We start from the raw sequence: 23,108 nt of genomic DNA, 5'->3' as shown, positions 1-23,108 counted from the left end.
GGGTGAGACGGAGCAGTAGGAGGGACCAGACTGAAAGCACAGGGCGCTGGGTAGTAGGTGGATGGAGAATATATTTTGAAGGCGGCACCAAATGTGCTTTGGATGGACTGTGGCATGTGAGAGAAAGGGAGAAGTAAGGGATGATTCTAAGATTTTTCAGCCTATATCCTCTCTTTAGGTTGTCTTGGAAACTGAACGAGAGAGTCATCTTTTCTGTCCTTAGGTTTGATGCCTCCAGTTCTTTTACCATTTTGCAGTCAGGGTTACCTTCCTAAGGTACAGTTTTTATTGTTCTCCATTCCAAAGTCTCCCCCAGTGTCCCATGAGCTGTTGAACCATCAGATGTGGCTCTCCATAGTCTAACAGCCCCAAGTCATTGCCAGCTATTCCCTTTCTTCCAACCCTAACCAGTGAATTGTCTACCAGTCCCCCCATGAACTTCATAGTCTCAACCTCCAACCCTTTGCCTGTATGGGGTCGTTATTTTTTTTGTTTGTTTGTTACATTGTTAGATGTCAAGGATCCTACCAGAATATTATGGCCTACGTTTTTGATAAAGCAGCTCCTTAACACCCTCATCACCTTCCTGGTCTATTCCTATCCCAATGATGTTTGGCTTCCCCTCTTTTAACAGGGATGTCTCTCTGTAACATGGGTTTTTATGCACAAGCCTTGTCTCCTGCCAGAATACAGACAAGAAAATATTGTAATAGAGCACATGGTGAAATCCTCCCCTTTATTAAATCCCAGCTCTGCCCTTGGAACCTATATGACTGAGCAAGTTACTTTACTTCTCAAAGCCTCGGTTTGCGCTTCTGTAAAATGGAGGTAATTCCATTGTCACTTTGCAACACTAATCAAGAAGTAAAATGAGGTGACTCGCTTACTATAGTTCTGTGCCTGCCATATGATCAGAGCTCATTTAATTGACACAGTTGTGTCCGTTCTCCTTCATGAAGCTGAGGAGCTGAGACAGTATCTTTCTATTCTTCCTGGTGCTGTGTTCCCTGATTTTGTACACTGTAGGCAAATGAATATATTATTTAAAAAATTGGGTGAAATGAGTCAGGTTTTAGACTTAACTCTGAGTTCAGTTCCCCCCACCACCACATCAAGCTGTGTGACATCTAGGTAAGGCAAGAGCCTTACCTCTGAGTTTCAAATTCTTCACATTCTGAGAGTATGAAATCACCCCTACCTTGAAAAGTTAGGAGAATAAGCTATGATGGTTGTAAAGCACCCAATGTTTCTAAAGTGTGGTTTGTGCCAAGGATAGTGTTCTCTGGAATGATGATTACCAGAGCTTCTGCAGAAAAAGCTCCTTTGCTGTACTGCCACTGAAACTTGATCATTCCTTAAAGCAGTGGTCCTCAAAATGTGGCTTCTGGACCAGCAGCATCAGTCAATGCCATTTTCCCCAGAACCCTTTAGAAACGCATGTTCTCAGGCTCACCCCAGGCCTAATAAAGCAGACGCTGTGGAGTGGAGTCCAGCAGTCTGTGTATTAACAAGCTGATATTCTCAGGCACCTAAGACCCACTGCCTTAGCAGAGGGAGGAGGTGGCTTGTGATGACCCATACAAGCCCAGTGGGGTAGTTAAGTCACTCTGCTTTTCGTTTGCATCAAAATAGAGGACATGAGGGCCAAGAATGTTGCCAGCATTGGCAGAGAAGGGGAGCACAAGCCCCTTAGTGCCACTCTGGGGGGCCAGCAACTCCTGATTCTTTACTTAACGAGTCCTCGAATTGGAGGAAAGTGTAACCCATGATAAACAATAGGAAGTATAGTTCAGTTTGAGACACAAGACTAATCTGAGAGCATAAACCCACACCATAAACCATCACAAGCTATCAATTCACTTGCAGTAGTACAACTATACAGGAAGAATACCAGTGAGACTGACGAGATATGAAAACTCTTTTAGTACGACTAATTCTAAAGTAAGCTGTTGACACATTTGTAAATACAGCAACTAAAGTTAGTTCAGATGGTTTCAAGAAATCCTAAAACATTGCAAAGAACATTTAATCTTTTCATAGTATTAAAGTCTAGAGAGCATTTAAATATCTCTACAGCTATGGAAAAAGCACAGCCACATTCATATATAGTTGCTGGCTTTTTAACAAGATACCACATTTATTTTTTTCCTTTTCTTTAGGCTCATGATATGACATGAAAAATCATGTCTTTGACAGGGGGATTCTGTTAATCCAAATTTAGTCTGAATAGAGTTGAAATAAAAGTACTCTGCCTTCTTTCCCCCTTATTGTCTGTGACCCTGAAGGAGGGTCAACACAGGAGAGGAGCAGACCCTGAAACCAGCCCTTGGGCTGCTGCTCTGAAGCACTGGCTAAAATACCATGCATAAGGGGTGCCCTTGGCTTATGGAAAGAAAACATTAGAATTTCTCTGTATGATTACTTTTTTTATTCTACCTTGGCTGGCCAACAGTTTTTTTTTTCTTTTTTTGCCACTTTAGTTTTTTAATGGAAGGATAATTGCTTTACAGAATTTTGTGATTTTCTTTCAATCATCAACAAGAATCAGCCATAGGTACACCCATGTCCCCTCCCTCCCCAACCTCCCTTCCATCTCCCTTTCCATGCCACCCTTCTAGATTATCACAGAGCCTCTGTTTAAGTTCCCTGAATCATACAGCAAATTCCCATTGGCTATCTATTTTATATATGGTATTGTAGGTTTCCATGTTACTCTCTCCATATTAATTTTTAATCTCAGGCTTTGAACTTTCTTTTTATGTATATTTGGGGATGGGAGCCTACATTCACATATTTTTTCCTAAAAGGAGTGTGTGATCAAAAAAGTGTGACTGCCTCTGAGGGTAAGTTCACATGACAGGGAGAGACTTGGGTAAAAGGTTGAAAATGATGGGGGAAAAAATCTAGAATCTTCTATAGATTTCAGTTTTCCGTGTTACCTGGTCACCTGTCACTGGAATACATAATGGTTTTGTCTCCTATCATGTCAATACTATTCAGATCATGGTTGTGCAAATCAAATAAAAGGAAAAGCAAGAGGCAGACACCGTGGCTTTATGTGGAGCTGTCTCTTCTTCTTGAGTCTGTCCCATTGCTCAGACTGCCACTGAGTGGACAGCCAGAGTGGTGCTGCCTGGTGGGGCAGAGAGAGGGCACCTAAATGGCCCCTTAAGTAGAGGAGATATCTATTCCCCATCACTGGTTACCCTTTTAAAGACCCGGATATCGGAGCCATCACTCACTGGTGAAATGAGGGTAAATTAGACCCGTTTAAGTGAGCGAGTAGGAGGCACAGGTGCCTTAAAAAGTCCACAAGGCACAGACTGAGTATATGATATGCCTTGTCCCTCCCACCCCGTACGCTGCCTTTCTGTCACTAGGCTGTAGTTACATCACATTTGTTTCTCTCTCTCACTGAACGCTTCTGAGAAGTTTCAAAGGAAGGTAAGCAGTACCTATCTCATCCACGTGCTTTTCTGATAGAACAGCTCTGGGTTTCTGCTGATCCCGGGCAGGGGCCATTCTGGAGAAGAGGTTTGGCCCCACTCGCCCTCTCCCAAGGATGTTGCATGGCTGCGGTCAACCAGTCGCACCCCCCCGCCTGTAGGCTGGCCACTCGCTTCTAGAATGAATTCCTTGGGAGCTTCGCCATGGGTCTTTCCTCTGTAGTGTGTCCTCCAAGAATGCTTTGCCCTCAGAGTAGCCACGCCTGGCCTGTGCTGACACTTCTTGCCCTCTTTCCCCACAGGCAGCACAAGGGGGTGGCCACAGGACCCTGCTGTATGGCCACGCAATTCTCCTGCGGCACTCCTTCAGTGGCATGGTAAGCTCACCTGGATCGCTGTCACCACTCAAGGAGGCTGAGGAGGAGGGAAAGGGTGGGAAGCCAGCGAGTGTCTCAGTCAGGTTAAGAAATCAGCAGGAGCCACTCGGAATGGAAATTATAGTACATTACTGTCTTAGTAACTTACCTCACTTAGCAGTTGTACATCTGTGTTTGCTTAACGTCTGACCACCTTCCTTCCCACTCCATAAGGAAAAGGATTATGTCTTTTTTTAAAAATTTATGTAACTAAACCTAACTTGACCAAGTGTGGTGCTCTGATATACTAAATGCTTAGAAAATATTTGTTGAATGGATAATCAGATAAACCTGGAATAACTGATGACTCGCATGTATAAGGATAACCAGCATAGGTGGAAAATCAATCAAACGGGATTTTTGTGAAATTTCTCTTTTACTAGCTAAAGGAAATAGGATGCTATCTGGTCCTTCATTCCTGAATTTGAAGGTATTATGTTAATCCAGAGGCAGGAGGCAGATAAAGAGAAGAGCAGTCACAGAAAGCAGATCAAGCTATAACTATTCAGGGATCTAGAACTAGAATTAACCGAAATGAGATAACTCAGTATAACTTGAATTTTTTTTCAAGTTTTAATAAATGTAATTTTTAAAATTCAAATATTCCAGTTCTTTTGCAGGGAGTGTTAAGAGGAATATCATGACCTCAGTCAAGTATAATATGAGGCAATTCTAAGGATATTTACCCCCAGTTCCTACATGTATCATTCTCCCTTACTATCAGTGTAAGGAACATTTCTTTCTCTAATCCCAGTGGAAAACTGTTACGTTAACTCAGGACTTTATTTTCATACGTTTTACACCTGCAGCGGACACTGCAAAATTCATCTCAGAGCTTGAACTGTCAAATTGGCAGGGAGAACAGCAGCTGCTTCTTAAATAATTTATTTATTGCAGCATTTTTTTTTCCTGAACACTGGTAAGAAGTTGACCTTTTCAGCCTGAACGTTCATCTGTGATAGTCCCTTGTGGCAAAGGACAAACAAAAATGACCAAATGGAAGGTTATCTGAGCAGGAGATGGGGACCATTCGAGAGTAGGGAAATTTTGCGCCCTGGCAATCTCTAGAACTGAGAGGTGATCATTTATCTTTAGGAATCTGGTGCTTATCCATAGGGTAAATAAAACCCTAGCACCTCTCTTTTTCTCCCTAAATAGAATAAATAAAAGCTCAAACAGTATACTTCTCTTGGCTTTAAAAACTCAGGCTAGCATTGTGCTACAAAGAGGAAGGTTTACATTATTCATCATTAGGTTGGTTGCCCTCTACTCCCAAGAAATCCCACTCACAGTTAACATGAACTCTATACTAGCCAGTTCCTTTTAGGAGTAGCTCTGAGAATAAAGCCCGTGAGAGATGTCTATACCATACAATGATTCTGTGTTTTCCTGTTGCAGAGAATTAGAATTATAACTCAGGAAGTTTGTGCCAAATGCGTATCTGCCTCTCAGTCCAATTCTAAGACCACTTGCTGTGGCTGTCAATAAAAGAGGCAGGGAATAGGCTGTGGACTTTTTTCCTTTATTAAGTTACCTTTGAAAATAATTTTTAAATTTTACATGCACGTGTATTTTTATAATAAGAAAAAATCAGATATTACTTGAGAAGTTTTAAAGCTAATAAAAAAACTGAAAAACAGAAAATAAAAGAAATGAGGATATTATCATGGATGTTCCCACTGTCCAAAGACAACCTGCTATCAGTTTGGTGTAATTCCCTTTAGCCTGGTTGCTGGCATTTGAACTTTGCATACGTAGCAACCATACAAGTACACTGTTTTGTTTATATTCCATACTGTTCTACACTCTTGATAAATATTCTCCATGGTAACATAATATTCCATAAAATGAAGTACCAGAGTTTATCAACCTTTCCATTATTGTTGGTCATTTATGTTCTATTCATATTCTCAGTTTAAAAGTTTCAGAGTATCTTTGAACCAAAACATATTTCATATTTCAAACTTTTTCTATTTAAACTTATTTCTCATAGTCCTATGAGTCAAATCACTGGGTCATCAGATAAGAACATCTTTGAGGTTTTAAATACATTATGAAAATATATCCCAGAAGCACTGTAGCCATGAACAATAAAGAAACCCTTTTCATAGTAGCTCAGTGTTGAAACTGAGAAGCCAGCTAATGGTGAGATGCCAAGATCCGAGAGAAGAGTATGACTTCACTAGCATCTGCTCTTATTCCACAGTATCTAACATGTTTGACCACATCAAGATCCCAGACGGATAAACTTGCCTTTGATGTAGGTCTACGGGAACATGCCACAGGTAAGTCAACACACCCTAGATCTGTTGATCAGTGGGATCTTGGGCTAGGGGGTCTTGAGAAGGAGGCTGGATGCAAATCATTTGGGATTCCACACCAACCTGGTCAAGAAATAGGTCTGATAGAACTCTGCAGAAGAATAATAATAAAGAATATTATTGGAATGCAGAATGAAAACATAGGAATGCAAAATGAAGGTGAGCACGAGGCTTTAACCACAGTCTGCCAGAGTCTCAAAGAAAAACAATTTTTAGGGGTAGATACTGAAAATAGTAGAGAAGTTAATTCCACATAAAAACCAATGGTAATGAATAACCGCTTTAAAAAACAAAGCATAATGAAGGTTTACATAATAAAGTATAGTCTAGATTTTAAAAAAGTAGTCCCATTTTGTTCTGCAGCAAATCAGCTATTTTTAAAGCAGTGTTTCCAGATGTTAATCAATGATATCCACCTTCATAGATTTGCCATTCCTGTGCATCAACTTTATTATTAATTTATATTTTTCCTTAAATTTACTTTTGTGTTTAAAATTTTATAGACAAAACTAACATCATTGCTGTAAGTAGAAAACTGGTATTGTTTGCTGTAAAAAAGAATATAATGTAAAGAAAACCGTGTCACTCAATAATTGAAGAATGTTGGCAAATATTAGAAAAGTGTTCATGGTATACAAGTTCCAAACTGAAAACTTTCTGTTAGAACCAAAAGGTTTGAAAGTAGTAAAGGAAATGTCTCACTATATGACTCAGTGTTGTTTAATCGCCCTCCACCATTAGCACTATACATCATATACTATGGGAAACACTGGCTATTTTTTTTATTTTAGTTCGATCAAAAATGACAGTCAAGTGGTGGATCCTAAAAAAGATGGTAACCAGGACGATGCAGGTTTAAATGAACAACAGAAGACTAAGATAACTATCAACAAATGTTTCTAGTTAATCAAACAAGGGGCTGGCTTGCTGTAGGTTATTCCAAAGACCAGTGGAACAATGGATAGAAGTAGAAAACAGGCCCGTTTCATCTCAGTGAAGGAAATCACTTTGTAATATCTGCAGTATCCAGCAAAGGAACAGCTGGCCTCGAGATGGAAGGTGTTTCCTGTGGCTGGAAATATTCATGAGCAATCTGTCTGCCAAGGGCATTACGTATGTAATTTCTGCTCCGTTTAGAGGTTGGGCTTAAGGACCAATCAGGATTCTTGGTTGCAGACAGCAGAAACTGACTCCGTTAACTCAAGCAGAAAGAGAGTTTACTGGAAGGATGTTACATAGACTTCCTCTGAAGCTGAGCCCCAGGCTTAGAAATTGGGCAGGAAGAAAGGCCAGGGAAGAGCAAACAGCCTAGGTCACACGGCAGGAAGAGTCTCATTGGAGACAGTCTTTAATATGACATTTTCCCCCAAATAGGAGGGGAGTTCCATTGTTGGGGTCAAAGAAGGACAGTTCAGTTCAGTTCAGTCATGTCCATGTAATTATTCTAAAACTACAGCAGTTCATAAGGAGATGGTCCAAGATTATCTGATTTTACATATGATTTAGAAAAAAAAACTTATAGTTTAACCTGTTTTAAAATTAGCCTCCAATTAAATAAATAAATTTATAATAAAATAAATTTAAAAATCTAGAGATTAACCTAGATTTAATCTGGCGGGAAGGAATCTAGAGTTTACCTGGATCTGTTATTTCTGGATCATACATAGTCATGTCCAAGAACACCTGACGTAAGCCCCCTACCTCTCCTCCTCTTCCCCTTTTTATACAGAGCAGAAGAGTGGGCCTGCCTCAGCCCACTAGGTTTGGTTTTTTGTTTGTTTGTTTGTTTTACTAAAGTCAGATTATAGTTGAATATGATCTGAGGTTGCTTTGTTTCCAGCTAAAGCGTGTTATTCTTAAAATATAATCTCCTCTAAGGTGTTGTCAACCTTTGCTGAAAATTACAAAATGAGTGACGTGACACATTCTGAGTGTAAGCTGACTGACCTCTAAATATAAACTGTCTGTCTGTCTTGGAGCACATAATCAGAAAAGTCATATATGGTCACACTATTTATACCAGTAAAATGACTTTAGACTTTTTGAGACTTGGGAAGAAATTTGAGAAATAACCACTTTCTAGTCATGTGTTCAGGAAACCTGTTTTTTGTTTTTAGTTACTAGAGGCTTCAATAAAAATATAGGGAAATAGCAGAGAATATTACTCATTCTACCACTTTTTTTACCCCAAATTCCTAAAATCAAACTGGGTATGAATTCTGCTAACAGATGAGGGAAACACATGCATCAGCCCAGGTTCAAGCTGGCTTTTCAGAAGCTGACGTTGGCAGAAAGACGGGGGGACAGGGTTGACCAGGTGTTCGTGAAAACCTAGAACCTAAAATAATTTATTTTACCTCCCTCATCCCCAACCCATTTCATGTTCTCCTTGAAGAGAGTCAGCTTGGTATATGTGGGAGAGGGGAAGAACTTCCCGGCCGCTCAGATACAGTTCAGTAAGGCCTGGGGTGAGTCTCCTCTCTTTAAGAGGAGGGTTGCTCAGGAACCGACAGAATAGCATTGCTTCATTTACCCAGGTCATCCTGGGAATGCACTTTTCACTCAGAAGCCGCTTTTGAATTGAAAACAAATAGTTGAGTTGAATCTCTAGGAGAATGTGAGGAGAAGTTTGGAAGCAGTTTCTTGAATATTTCTGGAAGTGTTTCCCCTACACAGTGAAATGATTTGACTGACTTAACAGAACTGATGACCATTTTGCCCTTGGTTTTGCTTAAGGAGTTCTTTCTTTTTTCCCTTTGAAAAGTTTTTGTTGTTTTCTAGACATAGATTTAGGATTTGTTTAGAATTGGGGGAAAAAAACACCGAAAGGTATTTTGGTAGGAAAAAAACACCAAAAGGTGTTAGGTATTTTAGGACCCTCAACTGGCCCTCACATACCCTGCTGACTTGGGGATTGGCCCATTCCTGGGCTCCAGACCACTGCCCTGTCCCCAGGAGAGGGCGAGAGAGCAACAGTGCTCTTCGCCTATGCATCTCTTTAGGACCCCTTCATCCTGACCCCCCTCAGTGGTCCAGTGCACATGATGGATACACGCCTGTCATTTTCCTCTTTGAATGTAGAGACCAGCCTCTTCTGTTACAAAATTTTAAGTCTAGTGTAATCAATGTCATCATATGTATTTATCCAAAGTGAATCAAAGTAATACCTGTACATAAAGAGAGACATAGTGCTCTTTTGCGTACCGAAAGCATCTACCTCTTGCCCCGCGCCTCCCTGCTCTGGACCCCACCTCTCTCAGGCATCCACGTCCAGCTCCTTTAGTACGCTTCCCACTGTGCATAGTCATATGGCTTACTGATCTTTAGTTATTCTTTCCAGATTGGGCATGATATATTGATGTCCTAAATGAATAATAAAAACGCACCTCTTGTGGTCCTCTCTTCTCTATTTTCTCCTTCCACCTGCCTAGTATATTTGCGCCTATTTTTTATATAACTATCAAGTCAATATTAACTACTTACATTGGCATAACTGTAACTTTTATTTGCAAATGAGACTCATGATATACTATGGTCAGTTCACTTTGTGGTATTACTTTTGTGCTTTCCACTACTTAATAATTGTCTTGTTTGTTGCTTTACTTTCCGTGACCTAGTCATTTATTTCCAAACTGCCCCACAGAACAGTAACTGTCCCTGATTAGATCCAGTCACAATAGCTGTTCTGTTGGTTACATCTTCTTAGAAACATACACCGTCATGAGGGAAACTCCTGTTTCCTCTCTCCAAGATTCTGTATTTTCCAGATCTCATGTTTTCCTGCCTTATTGGTTGATCACACCATTTTGGGGGAGCCCGTTTCCCGTAACTTTTACAGAAAATATCCATGGGAGACAAACTGTTGTCTGAAAGTTTCTTAATTTCAGCTTCACAAGTAATTCATAGAAGCATTCTACATGGGAAATATTCTTTTCTCAGCATCCTGAAGGTTTTTTGTTTTCTTCTAGCTTTTGGTCTGGCTGTTGAGACGTCTGTCCACATTATGCTTCCTGATCCTTGGTGTGTGACCTGTTTATATTTTCTGAGATATCTGGATCTTCTCTTTGGCCCTGATGTGTACAGTTCCACAGTGATGTCTTGTCCTGCATCTTTATTGTTCTTTTTTCTTTCTTTCTTGTTCTTAGTCTCACAGGAGTGGACCCTGGTGTGTGTGTGTGTGTGTGTGTCTCCATTCTCCACTGTGCTAGGGACTCTGCGGGCCCCTTCACTATAAAAATGTTTGTCTTTCAGCCTTGGGAAAAGTCAAATATCTTTTAGTTAATGTTCTCCCTTTATGTTCTCTTACTGCTTTCTGAAACTCCTCTAGGTCGGTTTTCTAATTTTCTTTGCAGTCTTGTTTCTAATCTGCTTTTCTTCATTCTTCATTGTGGGAAAAATTTTCAACTTTATCCTATAACCTTCCTGTTTCTTTCTCTCTTTTTCAGGATCAAAGAGATTTCTTTTTCTTTGAAGGGACCCTTCATGGATACTCTCCTAGCTGCTTCATGAATGTTACTTTTTCTTATGCCTCTGAGATGATTAATTCTAAGAATTGTTTGAAGTTATCTTTAGCTCTCTGTAATCTTCATTTTTCCCCTTTCCTCATTTTTTGGTTTGTTCCTGTTGTTCATGTTAGAGACTTTCCTTACATGTCAGCTTATCCCTGGTCCCAGCTGATGTTTAGATCGAGGCAGTAAAAACCGACAGGAAGCCCCAACTGTGTGAGTGGCTTGCCGTGTCTTAAGTTTCACTTTGGGATAATCTAGCAGGGACCTGGACATTGCACTGGATATGCCCAAACAGCAGTATGGTTTTTGTTGGGTAGTTTTGCTTCCAAACTAAACAGTAATCTTCATTTGGATTGGGGATGGTTCAGCATCACGGCTGGCATTCTGGAAGCTGAGGAACGGAGGTAGAGGAAAGGGAGCTGAGATTTTACTAACCAGAGCACCAAATTCCAATTACTCTCCTTTTTCAGCGATACTCTTTAGTTCCACGTCTGACAGTGCCTGATACCTGGAGTGGTTTGTCATTCCACAGATATCACTTCTATTCTTCTGTAGACTGGAGGAGGAAGAGTTGCCTGGCATGCAGGATAGAGAAAAAGATCAAATGTTCCCTTAAAGCTTTCAGCCACTCCTCCTGTTTTCAACCCCATCTTCTATGGTTGCCTTCATAAGGAACTGTTATCTCCAATTCCACAGAATTTCTGGAGAATATGTAGCAGGAATGGCCTTACTTCTTAAGATCAACTTCTCAATCCATTTTCTTACCCAGAGACTGCAGTTGTAGCTTTGTCTTGGCTAAAAGCATCTTTCAACATTCCTTTTCCCAAAATATCAATTTTTCGCCTTTGCTATGTATTTCTCACCTGCTGTCTTAGACCTTATAGATTTAGACCTTTTGAAAACTTCTGATTTTTTTTTCTAGTGAAATTACTGATGATTTAGTAGAATTTCATGGGGAAGGGGTGAGGCAAAGATAACGGTCTATAAGTGGTCAGTAGACCAATGAAGTTATTTCTGAAATATTTGTAGGTGCATATGAAAAAAATATCGTTTTTCTGTATGTATTAAAAATGCTCAAAGGCTTCTATAGCTTTTGGGCTCCAGTGTTCTTCTCCAAACACTGTCTTTCTGTTTGTAAAGAAAATGAAAATGATAAACATACTCAAGAGCAGACGTGGGGGTAACTGGAATGCTTATAGATAAATAGAAATTGAGGTCTGGAGGGTGTGTGCATGTGTCTGTGTGTGTGTGTGTGTTTCAGGGATTCTGAACAGGAGGAAGGAGGATGAGGGGCAGAGTTAGGGACACTGACTTCTGTGATGCAGTCACTAACTCAAGGAGCCTTTGTGCAGGAGAAGCCTGTTGGTGGACCATTCATCCCGCTTCCAAGCAGAGGTCTGAGGGAGAAAAGGTTCGAATTGGTGATGACCTCATCCTCGTCAGTGTGTCCTCTGAGAGATACCTTGTAAGTACCTCCTAACACAAGCCTCTTTCATTTCCAGAATTGCTTCTTTTAGGAATGGATGGCCAGGGAAAACAGAACCACATCCGATTGGGTAGGATAAGATTACCTTTACACAGTATACTTGAGACATGATTAAATTGTCTTTCCTGCCATATTGTCATGGGGCCTGAAATGTAACTTTTTTTTTTTTTTTTTTAAGATTAAAGCACTGTTCCCAGCTTAAATGCCCCCAGGCACTTCCTAAAAAGCCAACAATTGACACATTAGTTTCCTTTAATAGTAGTGTTAGTTGTTCAGTCTTCCAACTCTTTGTGACCCCATGGAATGTAAGCCTGCCAGGCTCCTCTGTGCATGGAATTTTCCAGGCAAGCATACTGGCATGGATAGCCACTCCCTTCTCCAGGGGATCTTCCTGACCCAGGGATCAAATCTGGATCTCCTGCATTGCAGACAGATTCTTTACCATCTGAGCCACCAGGGACTCAGTTTATCACTTTGGTTAGCTCTTGTCTAATTAGGAACAAGCCAGAAAGTGTTGGATATAAAAACATAATTGGAGGGAGAAAGAGAATTGGACATGTTTCAGAGTGTGGGATGTCACAGTGGTTGGAAAAGGCAGGTGAAATTTTGCCCCTGGTAGTGGTATTTGCATACCATACAAGATGTCAAGCAGCATTGACATCAGGCCCTTAAGGGATGGGGGCAATTCCTTACAGATCAGAGAAATGTCAGAGATAAGTTTTTAAGTTTCTCAGCACCAGTTCTGCCAGCAGATTTTACTTTGTCTAGACCAAAGGCTGGATTAATTTTTCCCAATTGTAAGTCCCCTTCTCCTGCCAAGGATAGATATTTTGTAACTTCCTGTTGAATTTGAGATCCAGCTGAGGGGATGAAGTCAGCATGTCTGCCACCTCTGTAGCTGCATACTTCCTCTTCCCTGAATAAAGTGTCCCACTTTGAAGCTGCTTCAAGATGGGGTGGAGCACTCTCCCACAGTCTAGGTAGAAAAAGCCTGATGAGAGTAATCCTTGAAATTCTAGGTGAGCTGCTTCTGTCAGGACTGGCCTGGTGATTTAAAGGATGTCTCATTTCTGTTTCTGCTGCAGCATCTCTCAATATCAAATGGTAACATACAAGTGGATGCCTCCTTTATGCAGACACTCTGGAATGTACATCCTACGTGCTCAGGAAGTAGCATCGAAGAAGGTGTGCTTCTTTCTGTGCGTCCAGCTCTCAGCCCGCCTGTTTGTCTTGTGCTACGTATATTGACGTATTTTGTGACTTTCCAGTTCTGGCACGGGTGTCTCGGTACCCACTTAGTGTGATTTTTGGTTCACCTGAATTCCTTTCTCTCATGTTAATATGGATTATTTCCTGTCCTGATTTCTGATTTCATGAGCACTTCTGACATGATTTTTCAATTCTTTCAACGTACCATTGTTTTGGCACTGTGTGCGTTCAGGACCTTGGAGACAAACCTTTCTTCTCCCACTGACTTTTCAGTTTTATTTATGGTTATAAGTATACAGACCTTAGCAGGTTCAATTTTAGAAGACATTATTTGCCAAGAAGGTGATATTTTTTATATTTCTCCCCAATGCATCTCTCTCTACAGGTGGGAGGAGGACTTTCTCTATAATAAAAGGATGTTTGGCCATTTGTTTTTACTTATATTTATGGAAGTCCATTTAAAAATAACAAATGGCATTTTCTCCATATTTTATTTCTCCCTTAGAAGTAAGATCATCAAAGTTTGTTCAGCATATTCTATTTTTTGGAGCTAGGCAAAGTCAATAACACCTTTCAAGTTATATAATAAATACACTGGCATTATTTTACTCATGGGTAATATCACTGCTGAGCAGGATAATCAGATGCCAGTGACCTAAGGGATATCACATCATATTCTAGGACTTTATAGCAAGATCAGAATTTTTTAAAAATACTCATATCACAGGTTCTAACCCTATTTTAAATCTTGAGTCTGTGAAACCTCTTTCTATTAGATGATGTTGGAAAATGGAAAATTGAGAGTTGTCAAGGTGATACCCCAGTTTCAGGAGGCATCACAGCTAACTTGAAAAATGAGGAAGCAGCAAATTTTTAACTCTTTTGGCAACTGAAGGAAGGCTTTTCAAAGGCAGGATGTGTTCAGCTCTCTTCTTTCACACCAGAATTCACCCACTGCTCTAAATGTTTTGTCAGTCATTCCCTTTCTCTCAGGAACCAAGGAATCCCAGGTTAAAATATTCCCTGAGGAAGTTTTGACCGAATCTTCTCTGCATTAATTTTGTTCATTTCCACTATAGGGATAATATTAATGCCCAGTCCCACAAGAGGGTTTGTGGAGATTAACTGCAAATCATTTCACAACAATGCTTTTAAAAGTTTTGAGTGCCCTTGTGGTAGAGCTTGGGCAGCTGATCACTTGCGTTATCTGACTCTGCAAAATGTTCTCTCAGCATCTGCTGGTGAGAAACCCACTTCAGCCCTTGAGAAAAGGAGTGCTCCTCCTCGTGACCCTTCTCTCCTGATTATTGCCCTGGTATATTTCAATTAAGAAATGTTGTAAACCGCCAGCATTTGGCAGCTTCCTCCATGCCATAGAATATTGATTGGAGAAGCCTAGGGACTGTAAATGATGGGCTGCAAATGGAGCATGGCTGTGCCGTTGTAAGATGATAGATCATTTAATCAAGAACGTGATCATGGAAGGGGTTAACTTTCTAAATAAGTTGGCTGTTAACAGTGCCCCTACAGTATATCATGAATTATTTTAATGCAAAAAAATATACAATTGTAAATATTTGTACAGTAAAAGAGAGGAAGATGAGAAAATGACTTGTAAACATTTGAGGAAAGCTTAAGAGGAACTTGCCTTACCTGGACAGATGGAGAAAATGAACTAGGGAATATCAAGACTATCCCTGTATAAGATGTATTGATAACACCCTTTTCTCCCCTGGCATGACTTTTCCTTCTTACTATTATAATCCAACACTCAAAATAGTTTCACAGGCCCTAGAGTGATCTAATTATGTGATTTTCTCAAAAAATCCTGATACAGACATTGAACATATTAAGTCCATATGTCTCCTGAGAACAGACTAGTTGGGAGAAATTTTTATTTCAAAGGGATGACAAATTCCGCTTCTTCATGTAAAGTAAAGTTCATACTGGGACCCTTCCCCTGCTACCATGTTTTTTAAATGGAGACTTGCCGTTTATTTGAAGACTATTTGGTCATCATGTCCTTGAAGTTCATTGTTTCCTATCCGTCTCTGAACTCCATGGCTGTTGAGATTCCTTTCCTGATTGTGAAAGCTAAGGGCTAGGTGACAGCTGCCTCTCTGCTTGGCCACTCAGGGATTCCGGAATGTCATTCTGCCTTCTCTTGGTGTTGGGATAGCATTCAGGTTTGATCTGTGTTTACTTAACATGTTCGGAAACTAGCTACTCCTAAGAAAGCTCAGAATAAGTTTGCTTCTCCTTTCCCAGTATCATCTTACTTTCTCATGACTGCAATTTGATTTGAAACTTACCACAAAATGTACACATCCACATTGTAAGAGCTTATCCAGGAACTTGGTGTTGGGTCTATTTATGTCCTCAACAATTGGAAAATCCTTATCTTCCTAAGAGCAGCAAGTCAAATTTCCTTTTGGTTGTGTGTGTATTTTTTTAATGTATTATTTTATTGAGGCATAGTTGATATACATTGTATTAGTTACAGGTAACCTTTTGGCTTTTAATGACATGAATTGACATTGTTTTCACCTTCCCTTTTGATACTGGGCTTGTTCATCTCTGAAACCCTATTTAGCTTTCAGTGTTAGAATTGGTTTTTTTCTACCTGAGGCCTAAACTCGTGGAATCTGTCGTTTCCCAAATGCTTCTCTCTTTGTGTTTTCTAAAATAACTGACTCAAATATGTTCTCATTATTCAGCTTCCTGTCAGCTCATGGTAGGACATAATTCTGTTACAGGATACCTACTTGGTGGGCATGTAGTACGTCTTTTCCATGGTCACGATGAGTGTTTGACGATACCATCTACAGACCAGAATGATTCCCAGCACAGGTAAGCCAATAGCTTCCTCCTCCTTCTCTTGTCTCCTGTCTCTGGTGACTCAGACTAAAAATTTTGCATTTGGATATGTCCGCCAATGAATTCTGTAAGTGTTGGTTAACTGACAGACTTCTGTCCAGTCGTGAGTTGCAGTTGTAAAACAGGAAAGGCAGTATGCTCAAGTTTGCTCACAGGAATAGCATGCACATGCTGCTTCTTAGGCAAGAAATTCCATCATGCTTTTCAATCCCATTGTTTTCTTTGGTTACTCTGGAATCTAAGGAGTTTCTGGTAGCTTTAATTGCAGACTTAAGCCCCCATTTTGGTGATGGAAATCAGGGTAATCATTCTAGTGAGTCTGTGCACTTATATACATTATTCACCAGGTTCTTCAAAGGTAGATCATCTCTGTTACTCCCCCTTTTATGTGCTATGAAGGTGGAGTTCAGTGGTTTAATTCTGCTTATCACCAAATAGGATTGGAGAAACCAAATGTCAGTATCCAGACAGAGCTGGATTTAGCAGAGGACAGTGCCGAAGGGAGTGTGTAGAAGGAGCTGCTGAGGATGGTGCTTTCTCTGGTCCTCTAGTTATCCTCTCGGTGGATGTGTTTCCAGAATTCAAAGTCAGGAGATGGAAGATGTTAATCTAGATCTTAACTTCATGCTGAAGCATCCTTTTGTATTCTGTTTATATACAGAGGAACAGAGTATACAAACTTGGCCTCTGTAATTGTGAAACCCTGATATATTTTAAAAACTCAAGTCTCAGATCCAAATTAAACTGAACTTGATATAGCAAAGAATCCACCTGCAATGCCAGAGACCCCAGTTCAATTCCTGGGTCGAGAAAATCCGCTAAAGAAGCGATAGGCCACCCACTCCAATATTCTTGGCCTTCCCTTGTGACTCAGCTGGTAAAGAATCCACCTGCAATGCGGGAGACCTGGGTTCGATCCCTGGGTTGCGAAGGTCCCCTGGAGAATGGAGAGGCTACCCACTCCAGTGTGCTAGCTTGGAGAATTCCATGGACTGTGTGGTCCATGGGGTCACAAAGAGTCAGACACGACTGAGCAACTTTCACTTTCACTTTTTCACTTGAGACAACAGTGAGTCTGATCTCCCTGTTGTCTAATACGTCCTTTGTTTTTGCATGACACCTGTGGGAACCTCATTAACTGCATTTCTTTACTTTGTTAGAAACACAGGTTCACATCTACACATGTTAGAAATCGTCTAACTCAGGCTCCTGCCAAACATCACACACTGGATGATTTCAGTTGGGACCCTGAAAACCAGAGATGCTAACTCTCTAGCCAGGGCTCCTTCCTTATTTCATGTCCTAAATGACACTCAGGAGCACTGTGCTTGAGTGTGTTATTGTACATCTTAGAAACTATCCCTTGGCAATGCTGTGCTGTGCTTAGTTGCTTAGTCATGTCTGATGTTTTGCCAACCCCAGGCTCCTCTGTCCATGTGGATTCTCCAGGCAAGAATACTGGAATGGGTTGCCAGGCCTTCCTCTAGGGGATGTTTCCAACCCAGGAATCGAACCCTGGTCTCCTGCATTGCAGGCGAATACTTTACCATCTGAGCTACCAGGGAAGCCCATCCATCAGCAATGTCTATTGTTCTGAGCCTCTCCCGACTCACTCTGTCCTCTGTGTGTCCGTTTGTGGGAACCAGATGTGACCCAGATGGTGTTTAGGACACATAAAACACAGACCTCTGGCAAGTGCCTGATTAATTCTCATCCCGTGGCTCATGGTTATCTCTGAGTAGAAAAGAGGCTGAGTTGATGTCCATTGGAATTAAAGATTCCCTATGCTAAATGACGTTATATGATCCTATTCAGGTGCGATTTTCTTTTCCTTGTTTTTAAACTGTAAGGTTGTGCAGTAGCCCAAGTGCTGTCTCTGTAATATCTTATTCTGCTGCATTAAGGGGAAGGCTTGCAGAACTGAAATTTTGTGAGTAGGTTGTGCAGAGTTGTCTACATCTAAGATGGAACACGTTGGAACTCACTAGTTCTTTCCATCCCATTCTTTTTTTTTTTTTTCATTCCTATTCTTTTTTAAGGAAAGAAATTTGGAAAAAATTAAAATAACCTGTACATGGCCCTTTATCCCACTCCCTCACCTCCACATGCACACATGCGTGCGCGCACGCACACACACACACACACTCACATGTCATTACATTTAGAATGAAATTAGAAGCAGCCTAGGCAGAAACTGTGCTACTTGGAGAAGCTTATCATTTTCTGGGCATTCCTGTTGAGTGGTTCAACAAGATCCTGACCCAAAAGAAAGTTTGGACAAGAATTTGAAAGAAGATGCTGGGGAGAGGAATTCCCAGAATGGGCCCCCGAGCCAGGCTTGCATGCCATCATTGAGTTAAGGGTAAAGGTAGCTTTCCTTTGAGGATTTCATGTGAGCTAATTTGTATTTTGGAATAAAATAGATTAAAAACCTAGATAAAAAAAGAAATAGATAAAAAAAAAATTAAAAATTTGTAAGGAAGCATGAAAGGGTTGAGACTGGGTTGTCAGCAGTGGCTCCTTGTACTGGAACTTGGATCTTTGTAGTCACTGGTCTCTCATTCAACACAGGATGCTTTAGCATTACTTGATGTCTTTGTGAGGTGAGTGATAAGCCTCATCATTGTCATGAATCATCAGATAAACCCCCAGAATGGGCCAGGATGGCCAGGAGTACCAAAATGTGGGAGAGCGCAAAGAAATAGGAAGTTGAGAATATTCTAGGAGGTCCCCACAGCCAAGAAATCATGCAAGTGATTCCACTGTAATGGGGCTGGCTTTCCAGAGGAAATAGCTTGTATTCCTTGTAAAACCTGAGAGCAGCCAGGCCCGTGAGAGGCTGACCCTCCCAGGGTGCAAAGCCAAAAGGATAATCTAGCGTTCTGAGCTCTGATCCTTGGCTCTGCCTCGGGCTTGTCAAGCACCCTGGGGTAAGTCACTTACTGAAGCCAAGGCTGAGCTGTCAGCCACGCTTTCAGAATGCCTCAGTTCCCCACCCACTCACCTCCTCTCCTGGGGTTATTGTTTTAGAGAATGGGAACAGGTTGTTTCAACCCCTGTAACCTTGCAAGATTCACTGGAGCAAGCCGCCTCCTTTTCCTAGATGGGAAGAACTAACCTTCTAGAATTCTTTATATGTCAAAGGGAAAGAGTCCTCAAATCATGTGACCTAAGGTGACCTGCTCCACCTTCTCTACCTGAGAGACCCTTTTGCTCTCACTGAGGATGGAGACACATCCATGAAAATCTCAACTAATTTTCCTGTGGAGCTAGGTCAGAGCAGCCTCATTACTACTCTGGGCCTGGCACAGAGACACCTGGGATGCTAGACCTCCCTTTTAAATACTTACTACATATTTCCTGATAGTATGTACATTTGCAAAAAGTTTAGAATGTCTTCTATAATCCTACGAACCAAAGTTAACTATGGTTGATGTAGTGTTTTATTATATTTTTGTGCCATGTAATGTAGCTTTCCATGCATGTTCATAAGTGTCTATAAACAAAATTTGGATAAATCAATAGTACACAATATTTTGTACATCCATGAACATCTTTGTACATGTTCCTTACTTTAAAGAAACCACATTAAATGCTCACAACCATGCCTTGACGTAAATACCCTATTAGGTTCATTTTACAGACAAGGAAGCTGATGCATAGAGATTTGAAAGAACTTGGCAAAGTCATGAAGCTAATAGCTTCAAATTCAGGTCTACCTGACACCCAAAATTAATATTTGTAAGCAACTCATAATTATATTACTTCCTGGGAGAAAGAAAGAATTACTGTACTTTTCCTCTTCCCCTCTGTTAATTAACTGTTGTCTCAAGACATAGGTCAAGATTCTCCTGGGGTTTGAGTAATTCAGTAGTGATACATCCAAACCTTCTACAGTAGAGGTATCTTTTTAAATTAGTGAAATTAAATGAAGTTAAATGATCAGTCTTGAGCTAAAGTCACAGGATTCTCAGAAAGTATCTGGATTCAGTATGCCCGGTAATCAGGGACCACTATTCATGAGACGTACCTTTAAACGAGGATAGTTCATTTAATTTCTCATAATCTGATAGAGATAAGTTGTTCCCTATTGTGCAGATTTTAAAAAATAGACTTTGCTAATCATCAGATAGACATTAGACAAACCCATTTTTACAAAAAGCCTGACCTGTACTCTTCAAACCTGGCAAAGGCATGAAAAACAAGAAAATACTAAGAAACTCCAACAGACCAAAATAAACAGGGAAAACATAACAACTAAATGAAATGTGACATCCAGGATAGGACTCTGGAACAGGAAACAAAATTTATAGAAAAACTGGAAAAATCGAAATAAAGTCTTGAGTTTAATTAGCAGTGATGAGCCAATGTTGGTTTCTTAGTTCTGACAACTCTACTTCATATTGTAAGATGATAACTATAAAGGAACCTAAGTGAGACTTTACAGAATCTCTCTGGACTATCTTTGCAACATTTTTATAAATCTACAGTTAGTCCAAAATAAAACTTTTAGTTAAAAACACTTTAAAAGATGATTATTAATGCAGGAAAGGGGAGAACAGTGTAGTAATAAAACCCTGAACACCACAGTAGCTAAGCATAGAGCTTTGTCCCCAGCTTCCTAGAACAATGGAAATGAGTTCACCCTGTACTGCATATGTTTTACAAGTACAAATACATTTTCTAAAGATGTGAAAGTGCATCAGGGAGCTGAACGTGAGAGAAACGGAGCATTCAGTACTTAATCTGATGATATGTGTCTGGACTGTTTTGACTCCTGATGTAGAGATGGAGACGGTCCTTTCACTGTGCGCCTGACAGTCCATGAGTGTCCACGACGTGTATGTGGTGAGCATTGCCCTCGCCTTTAGCACCTTTTTTCCCTTTTAAGAGAGAATAGGAAATTGTGTCTTTCTTTGAGGTTTGTTTCTCATTTTGCTTACTATGAGTCCTGAGAAATACAGCGTGTTCTGAGCAGCCTCTGCAGGGAACTGTCCCCTGCCCAGTGCTGATCAACATCACACACGGAGGATCTAATCTCCACCTCTGTTCACAGAAGGATATACTATGAAGCCGGGGGAGCTGGCACGAGAGCTAGATCACTATGGAGAGTGGAACCCCTTCGGATAAGGTAATGGAGCTTCAGGGTTGCATTCTTTTCAAGATTGGTTTTTTGTTTGTTTGTTTGTTTGTTTTCCCGGACAACCTATTGTCTTAAATGTTACATTTGTTCTACATTAGCTGGCAAACTCTCCAAAGTTACTTGGCAGAGGTAAATTCTGAAATGTCTGTGACTTTTGTTTTTGTTTTTAAAGCACAACGCGCGCGCGCGCGCGCACACACACACACACACACACACACACACACACACACACACGACTTCCAAGACTTCTGCTTTGACTCTGAAGTTAGCAGGCTCTATTGCTTGATCCAAGCCCCCAGCTCCTGCCACCCTTGCAGTGGCTATGTTATAAAAGGCAAGCATAGACATGTCCACTGAAAGCCATCAAAGCTCTTCTCCCATTTATTTTCTTAAATAGATTCTATGGAACCCAGGTGAGTCTTCCTCCTCCCGGTAGCCTTGTTGGCTCCAAAGCAAAGTTAGCTTTAATTGACAGAGTGGCGGCTGTGATGGCATGAGGTAGGGAAGACTAAAATATCCCTGGACGTGTAGCTCTGAAGGAAACCACATTTACCAGAACTTGTCAGAAACAATTGGCTGGAAGGAACAGGACACCAAGACTTTGGAGACAGGGACTTGAGTAAAAGCATGGCATCTCTACTGCAGAGGAGTTCAGTTAAGCTCTGGACTTTTATTTTGCTGAGTGGGATCACAAGTTAGGCTCAAGCTAAACTGCTCAGGGTAAGAGCAGAGGGTCAGTGTGGCCATTTTTTGTTTTCTTTCTCTGCCTTCCCCTCTAGCTCTCTGTTCCATCTCTGCCTGAACACATGTTCAAAATAAAATCTCTAGTGGGTGGGGGTGTATGTGCCTCCAGGGAGTTCTCAAGATAATCCATTGGTGATCAGGAGAAAATATTAGAATTTCTCTTACACACACATACAGGTACATTCAATTTTTTTTTTATTGAGGAACTCTAGAAGAGGCTGACTGAAAGGGTATGGTGTCCTAAGGAGTACCCACTTGTTAGCTGGCTTGTGGCATTTATATTCTCTTTCAAGCCTGTTGAAGTTTTTATAGCAACATACTCTGTTTTTTTCAGGATATTAGGGCTTGGTTCTTGTTTAATGAACTTTTTAAAAAATAAAAATAAGTATGTATATATAGTTCCAGTTATGGTTCTTTATTTCCCCAGAGTCTTAAACATGAAGAATTTAAGGCTTCTATTAATGTAATTAGATTCTTTGGTACTCCAAAGAATTAGATCAAGGGGAGAGTCATTTTAAAAATTGATACATGTATTTCTGAAACATTTTGTTCTAACTGAAAAGATAATTAGATACAGATTATTCAGTGAATAATTTCTGCCCTAGCACTTACCATGACTTTTATTGAATGCCAGCCTTTTGATGTAGGACCATATGGTTCTACAACCCATTCAGCATGGACTCTCACTTATCGCAATCATCTTATTCTGCTTTACTTTTTCCCATGGAATTTAATGTCTTGTAACATTCCACAATATTTACTTATTTATGTTTGTTTATTATTTGTCTCTCCCTGGTGACTGTAAACTGCATAAATATTTCTCTTAAAGAGAGGATTCTTTTCATTATTAAAGTAGGATTGACATACAGTATTATATTAGTTTTATGTGTACAGTATAATGATTTGACATTTGTTTACATTGCAAAATGATTACTGAAGTAAGTTTAGTTATTATATG

The 23,108-nt window shown here is 40.4% G+C and overlaps 1 protein-coding gene across 8 annotated transcripts in view; it reads left to right on the top strand.

Annotated features, from left to right (window-relative positions):
* Positions 1-23,108, top strand: part of RYR3 (ryanodine receptor 3) — a 559,072-nt gene that overhangs the window by 242,769 nt on the left and 293,195 nt on the right. For all 8 annotated transcript variants that reach the window (XM_070797211.1, XM_070797214.1, XM_070797210.1 and 5 more), the window contains exons 4-9: positions 3,749-3,823; positions 6,069-6,147; positions 12,044-12,156; positions 13,263-13,362; positions 16,143-16,236; positions 21,320-21,394. In XM_070797211.1, the coding sequence (XP_070653312.1) occupies positions 3,749-3,823; positions 6,069-6,147; positions 12,044-12,156; positions 13,263-13,362; positions 16,143-16,236; positions 21,320-21,394 (536 nt within the window). The remainder of the gene's footprint in view (positions 1-3,748; positions 3,824-6,068; positions 6,148-12,043; positions 12,157-13,262; positions 13,363-16,142; positions 16,237-21,319; positions 21,395-23,108) is intronic.

The sequence above is a fragment of the Bos indicus genome, chromosome 10 (assembly GCF_029378745.1).
Source record: "Bos indicus isolate NIAB-ARS_2022 breed Sahiwal x Tharparkar chromosome 10, NIAB-ARS_B.indTharparkar_mat_pri_1.0, whole genome shotgun sequence".
In the NCBI taxonomy this organism is placed as follows: domain Eukaryota; kingdom Metazoa; phylum Chordata; class Mammalia; order Artiodactyla; family Bovidae; genus Bos; species Bos indicus.
Note: the sequence above shows the minus strand (reverse complement) of the source record. Positions and strands in the feature narration are given on the sequence as shown.